General features: G+C 29.6%; 3 protein-coding genes across 3 annotated transcripts; 2 read left to right on the top strand and 1 right to left on the bottom strand.

Moving 5' to 3' along the window:
* The first annotated feature begins 91 nt into the window (after positions 1-91).
* On the top strand, positions 92-2,740 carry LOC124537060 (enkurin domain-containing protein 1-like). The gene is made up of 4 exons (XM_047113772.1): positions 92-511; positions 618-1,238; positions 1,566-1,730; positions 2,139-2,740. Exons 1-4 carry the CDS (start codon positions 478-480, stop codon positions 2,297-2,299), a joined length of 981 nt encoding a protein of 326 aa, XP_046969728.1. The 5' UTR covers positions 92-477; the 3' UTR covers positions 2,300-2,740.
* Positions 2,741-2,874: 134 nt separating this feature from the next.
* On the bottom strand, positions 2,875-4,285 carry LOC124537061 (nucleoside diphosphate kinase 6-like). Its single transcript, XM_047113774.1, has 3 exons — positions 3,972-4,285; positions 3,420-3,580; positions 2,875-3,206 (listed from the first exon to the last, which is right to left on the bottom strand). Exons 1-3 carry the CDS (start codon positions 4,178-4,180, stop codon positions 3,061-3,063), a joined length of 516 nt encoding a protein of 171 aa, XP_046969730.1. The 5' UTR covers positions 4,181-4,285; the 3' UTR covers positions 2,875-3,060.
* Positions 4,286-4,509: 224 nt separating this feature from the next.
* Positions 4,510-7,399, top strand: LOC124536830 (U5 small nuclear ribonucleoprotein 40 kDa protein). The gene is made up of 6 exons (XM_047113454.1): positions 4,510-4,743; positions 4,822-4,948; positions 5,352-5,555; positions 6,112-6,354; positions 6,568-6,746; positions 7,189-7,399. The coding sequence occupies exons 1-6, from the start codon at positions 4,627-4,629 to the stop codon at positions 7,366-7,368; spliced, it is 1,050 nt and encodes a 349-aa protein (XP_046969410.1). The 5' UTR covers positions 4,510-4,626; the 3' UTR covers positions 7,369-7,399.
* Positions 7,400-7,401: the final 2 nt, after the last annotated feature.

Below are 7,401 nucleotides of genomic sequence, written 5' to 3'. Positions count from 1 at the left end.
ATTCTATAACTATAATGAAAATAGATACTTTTTTAATAACATAATGTTCAATATTATTATTGTCATTACGGATTTTTATCAATGACGGCTTTTATCTAGCCTCCATGTTTTATCTATTCAGGGCTTAATCTCCTAGGTAATAACTTTGTCAACAATAAGTAAATATTTATTCAGTAACGCTAAAATAACAGGGTAAAACAAAATATGTTCTAATAATTTTATTATTTTCGCCAAAATGGCCAGAAACAATTTTGTCTATGAGACAGCCATTTAAATATTGACAGTTGTTTAAAAACTTAAAAAGTAAAGTGACAAAAACGGAACGAAAACTAAAAGATACCCCGAACTTATTTTTCTTGAAATATTTATAATTCAGTATGGACAAATATCAATTCATTTAAAAAGCGTATTGTTTGATTGAACACTAAATGATGAGTGTATATTTTATTTTCATAGTATTTGTTATTGTTTGATAACATGTATACTTTAAAAGGAATATTTCCGGAACCGAGTAAGTTGACATATATTCGTTACATTTAAATATATATATGTTTTTAAAGTTTATATAATATAAGTTAAATTTACTGAGTTTGATAGAGTCATATTATTATCCTCAGAAAAGGAACAAAAAAAGAATTTCATAAAAGAAAATATGAAACAGCTGAAGTTAATTCAAAATAAGTCACCTAAAGAGCCTAAGTTAACATTGAAGTCTGCCCAACCGTCGCGTCTCACCACACCGATAACTGCAAATGCCCTCGCACAAGTCAAATCTTCACCATCGAGCAAAAGCGGTAAGGGTACGTTAAATGTCGGTAAAACGAGCTTATCAAATCGAAAGAAACTCAGTGATGTTCGGATAAAGAAGGGTGATATGGCCGAGTTCCTACGAAGGAAAGAGATGAGGCTGACGAAGCAACCTGAAGAATCGTCAGGTGATGAAGCACAGTCGTCGGGGTCCTCGAGTCGATTACGAGATATTGGCTGCCAAACTATAGAGTCAAATTTAGCACAGAGATTAACCGAGAGCACCAAACTAACTATGTTATATCCAATGAAGGAAAGTGATGACAACGAAGCTAAGATGAAAGCTAGTGGAGATTCAAGGAGTCAAAGAAGTCCACCTCGGGTTGCTCTTTCACCGCGTCGAACTGGTGATGATATGATGGAGGAAAAGCACCGGAGTCGTCTTAATGCCATTCTAGATAGAAAGGATAAAGATCCATATTTACCTCCAGGTAAAACTGAAAACAGTATTATTAAAATCTGTTTGATCTATGCATTCAATATACATGAAAAGATTACGCTTATTTGTATGAGTAGGACATTTATATATATCAAACAAAGTCCTTGTAATAATAATAAGTGAACATGACCTACTTGATTTTGTATTGATTGTTAATTTATGACAAGCAGTACGATTTTAATAAGGGAAACTTTAAATTAAGAAATTTATTCTGTAACAGTTGTGATGTTAATAATGAAGGATACTCATTCTGAAATACTTGTTTGATTGCTATCATCAAATAATTCTGAAGATTGAGATATCATTCTGTTTTTATTAGGTTACCAAAAAGGTGTGTTGCCAAAGTATCTCCGAGATAGAAAGGATAGCACTAAAGAAGTGGAAGATTCAAAAGCTGATGATGATAATACCATGTCCCCCCCTCCTGGCCATGTGACTCTACCCGACAATGAAAGGAAAGAAACATTGCGCATGCTTCGAAATAGTATGTTATTACTTTATATATTTTTTATAATTTAGCCTATCTCCTTGTTACTCTTAGACATATATTGTAAATGATAATGCCAAATTTATTGAACAATTGGTGATAGCCCTCTAAAGAGTTCAACAGGTGTTTGTGGATAGATAACACAAACTAATCAGATAATCAGACTTCCAAATAGCAACAGTATTGTTGTGTTTTCATCTGAAGGATAACTACAAAAGTAATGTCAATATCTCATCAACATCTCAGTTGCCAAGGTTTATGGCACATTGGTTATGTAAAGAATGGTCAATTATTTCCATTTGGCCAATTTAACTGTCTTTTCACCTATAACAGAAAATGATTTAATATCAACTTGTTACATCTATGTGATCATCATAATTTTATTGATTAATGTTTTTGTTTAAGGTTTTGCAGAGTTAGTAAGTGAATTAAACAAAATGCCAGTGAAAACTGACACATTAAGAATGAGAAATAGAAAAATGGAACTAGAAAAGCAACTAGCGAAACTAGAGGAAGGCATCAAAGTATTTTCTCGACCAAAAGTGTTTGTTAAGATAGGAGAGTGAATTGATATACCAAATATTTGACATATTTAAATTTAAATAATTTAAAATTACTTGTAAGACATTAAATATATTCTATCTATAATACTTAGCTTTGTAACTGGAAAGAAGAATGAATGAATTTTATGTATATCTATATAAACATGCCTTTTATATCCGTCCATATAAATTTGAAAGTTACCCTAAATAAAATGTGAAATTGTTGTGATAACTTAACTTTAATTTAGATTAATTGTATGATTCTTGTAATTATATATTTGTATGGTTTACAGTGATTCTATCTTTTGAAAATTTAAATATATGCATATATTACATTTAACCATTTCATTTTCTAAAACAAATTTGTAGTTATGAAAATTGAATTAATCCCTTAAACTTGTTAATAAAAAATTGTAGATTGCTCTCAGTAAAGTTAAAAGAAACTTTTAGACAAATCTCCCTGCTTTTATCTCTTGCCACATGCTCAAATTGTTTATGATTCATTACCATAACAAGTTGTTGATATAAATTATGATTTGCACTCATTGGTTGTAAACATTTAAGTGACTTGATGTGATACAATAATTAAAATGCACTTGGAATGTAATATATTTTTTAATAATGTTTTGCGCTATATTTGAGCTTTATTAACTACCTATAATAACTTAAATAAAAATGTAACTATTTAAATTTATTACATTACAAAAAAATGTAATACTATGGTAACCAATATATTTTATTAAATATTTAAATTTTAATAATTAACTAAACCCTTTGGCTTCTATTTATAATTTTCTAACATGTTGGAATAGATGATGATTAAATATTATGGGTCCTTTTCTATATGTAATTTCATCGTGAGTGTGCCAGTCATAGAAAGAAAATTCAGGGAAGAAAAATTTTATCTCCCGCTCTGCTGATGCTACAGAATCTGAAAATAAATAATTTGCACTGTAATACACAATTCTAAATTTAATTCTAATGAAAAGTCTTAAAAGTGCTCTAGAAGGGCTACAGAAAAATTTAATTTTTTTTGGTATTTATCTAAAATTGTAAGGCACAAAATATTGTGCCAATGTTACATATAAAAGATTTACTGATTATGATAAATGATAGTTATCAAAGATATATATTTTGTATTTACCAGAACCATGTGCAACATTTCTTGTATCTGATATACCGAACATTCCTCTCAAGCAGTTTGGTTCTTCAAATTGTGCCTTATATACCTTTGTGGGACCAAGCATTTTTCTCCAAAGTTTGACTGCATTAGTATGACTTATAATATGCAAGTCAATACTGCCACTGATAAAAAAAGATTATCTTAGAAATGGCAAGATTAATTTCAAAAGCTATCTCGTAAAGTTATATTTTATTATTTTAATAGTACTTTTGTTCAACTGTGAATATAAAATTTTGCATTAATGGTATAGGAATACAGAACCAGAATATTCATGAGGCAGTAGGCAACTGCCTTGGGACCCCACAATAGGCAAAAGGAATAAAAATAGGTAAAGGAAAGGAATAAAGAATTCTATATAATTTAAACTAAGCAAGTATTTCATGTATTCGAAATTTTTTGTAAGAAGTTTTTACTGCCTCATCGAATATATATATTTTTTTAACGAAAACAGTAGTGTATTGTAAACAATAACATCAAATATAAAAGGGTATCGTAGGTTATGTATTGCAATACCTGGTCATAAAGGTAATTAAACGATTAAAAAAGAACTTTTGAATATGTTCTTTATAGAAATCCTCAGCAGTTTCTTTTTCTAAAGATATTCTTTTTGTTTTTACGACGATAAAACTGTTTCTAATAACATTTCTAATGTATGAAAGAGCGACCGGATTCTTTACAGCGTGTGGCTTTATTATTGCCAACGATAATTGTAATTTCTGCATTTTGAGAAATTATACATATATAATTAATAATTTTTCATTCATGTTTTATTAACAAATTATTTGAAATTCACGTAACTTTTATTTTAAGGTTGACAGGAATTGAGATTTCTGACAATGATCATTGACAATAATATTATGGTATTAATTTCGCGCAAAATGTATTGTTTGTATATTCTAATATAGAGGAATTCTTAAAATATTGTTATAATATTCTTTACTTTCAGTAACTAGTAATCGTTAATTTTTATTTTGAATAATACATTAATTTAGGCCCTCAAGAGTAGCCAGTTGTTTAAGCTGTATTTAGCGCTTGAGATAATTTATCTGTGTCTACGTCAAAAGCATTAAAAAAATTTGATGCCTAAAAGTCAAAACAATTCCCATTACGCGTGAGCCGTGAGGTTCTTGATCCATTATTATTTGAAATCCACATAAACCCAATCAAAATGCCGGAAATGGAAATAAAAAGGAAAGGGGAAGAATATTCTGTAGTACCCGCTAAAAAAACCCGTCATGAAATATCAGTAGTTGGGACGAGAGAAAAGGCGGTCGTTACTTCTACGGTAAGATAGTTAAAATCATTTTTTAAGTTGTTTTATCTTATAAGTGTTATTAGTAGCCTCTGTGATGTTGTTTTCTAGGTACCAAGGACTTCAAACCTCTACGCGCCGATAATGTTACTGGAAGGACATCAAGGAGAGATATTCACAGCTAAATTTCACCCTGAAGGCAAACACTTAGCATCTGCAGGCTTTGATAGACAAATATGTGAGTATATTATTATAAAAACAGAAAAGTCTTATAAAGTTAACTAGTTATTTATTTTATATAATAATAGCAGTAATTATATTTTAAACTCTGAAGTACTTCGTACAGTCAATATTTTGCCCATCAATATAATAATTGCAAAAAATATAACATCATAGGTTCTTTTTTTTTCACACTGTAAAAATTATTTTATACTTTTTCCTATATGAATCAGGAATGTATGTAGGATCCACCAGTGCATAGAACGCCTGGTGTGACCAAGCACACAGGAATACAACATAAAACAAACATTGGCTAAAAGTTCACTTGTTTTCAAAAACTATAGACTAACACTTGCTGGATTGGCAAGACACAACATCAGATAACAAATTTTCCAAACTTATGATTAGTATAAATATTTCAGATCTTTGGAATGTCTATGGCCAATGTGATAATATCATGGTAATGAAAGGCCACACAGGTGCCATAATGGAGCTTTGTTTCTCCCCTGACGGTGCCCACATGTATACATGTGCGACAGACAATACAGTTGCAGTATGGGATGTACCAACTGGAACAAGGATTAAAAAGTTAAAAGGACATGCAAGTTTTGTAAACTCTGTCTCAGGTAGGTACTGTATAGTAAAAGTAGGTTGCATCTAATAACTTATCTATTCTAAAGTTTTTTTAAGATAAGATTTTTGTCTATCATAGCAGTACTTGGTGCCAAGCAATTTATTTATTTACTATTTAAAATATTAAGCATTATTAATTAATCAATAAATTCAAACTGAATTAATTGATTAATATATTACATATACTAATGCATGTATGACATACATATTATGCCTATAATTTATTTAGATAAAATATATTTTTTTTTGTATCATGTTACAAATCTTAATTTTCCACAAATGATTGGATGAATGGCCCTGCTGCACTTAAAAGAAGGCTCCAACCTTTACTGTTTAGACATCATAAGTTGAATAAATATATTTTCATTTTTTTTTTTAAATGTAAACTTAACTGTGTAATTAGAAAAGGGTAAAAAATAGTCTATACTTAGAAATGAAACAGAAATTTCTAAATTAACATAAAGATTAATTATACTAGTCACTGTTGATGTCACATGTAAATTTCATGTTATTTCTATATATTAAAATAGATGTTTTATGCAATTTTAGGAGCAAGAAGAGGTCCAGAACTACTGGTATCTGCCTCAGATGATAACACAATAAAATTATGGGATGCAAGGAAAAGAAACCCAATAGCATCATTTGATAGCTCCTACCCTGTCACATCTGTACTATTCAATGATACAGCTGAGAAAATTATATCCGGTGGCATAGACAATGTGATCAAAGTATGGGACATAAGAAATAATCAAATATCTTATAAGATTAAAGGACACACAGATACTGTTACCGGTAAATGCATTTTTTGGCTAAAATTGAAATTGATACTGCTACCAATATCTAATTTGTGTTGTAGATTTGGGTACTACTCATATATTAATATTATTATATTATAATTTAATTAAAATAGAAATGATATTGATATTTGAATAGTAACAAAACATCAAATAAACTTTACAACTTAGTCACTTTAAAAGTGTCATCAATTATTTCTATTGTAACTAGGAATGGCCCTGTCATATGATGGCTCTTATCTGCTGTCAAATTCAATGGACAATACACTGAGGATATGGGATGTGAGACCATTCGCCCCATCCGAAAGATGTGTCAAGTTGATGTCTGGACACCAACATAACTTTGAGAAGAATCTTCTTCGATGTGCATGGTCTCCTGATGGATCAAAGGTAACTACTATACACAGAATATGTATATTTATGTATGAAATGTTAAATATGGATATGTATATCATATGTTTTACTTATGATACCCACATATAATGTAATTTGGATTGAAATTATCTATTTTAATACTCTCTGGTCGACTGTAATAAAACTGAACAACATAGTTTGTTAAATTATCATTTCATCAATTACTCTGCAAATTAAAATATCAAATAAATTTTAACATTGTATTGAACCAGTTGTACAGGTACAAATTTTCTAATTTATATCCCAGGTTTGTCATTGCATTGTAGATAAAATCAGTTAGAAGTAGTTACTTATTCTATTACTGTAAAACCTAAATAACCTTCTGCTTTTATATATTTGCTATGTGTAATTATATATATAACAAAATATATGTTTATGTTTACTGATGAAATTAATTAAAAAAATATGTAATTTTCAGGTTGCAGCAGGTTCATCAGATAGATTCTTGTATATCTGGGACACCACTTCACGTCGGGTGCTGTACAAACTGCCTGGTCACAATGGTTCAGTCAATGACGTCCATTTCCACAAATCTGAGCCGATCATGCTATCAGCATCCAGCGATAAACAAATATATTTAGGAGAAATAGATAACTGAAATAAATTTATTAATAAAGTTTTAATTTTAATC

This window comes from Vanessa cardui, chromosome 17 (genome assembly GCF_905220365.1).
Source record: "Vanessa cardui chromosome 17, ilVanCard2.1, whole genome shotgun sequence".
Classification (NCBI taxonomy): Eukaryota; Metazoa; Arthropoda; class Insecta; order Lepidoptera; family Nymphalidae; genus Vanessa; species Vanessa cardui.
The sequence above is the reverse complement of the archived record's forward strand: the minus strand, read 5'-3'. Positions and strand labels throughout refer to the sequence as shown.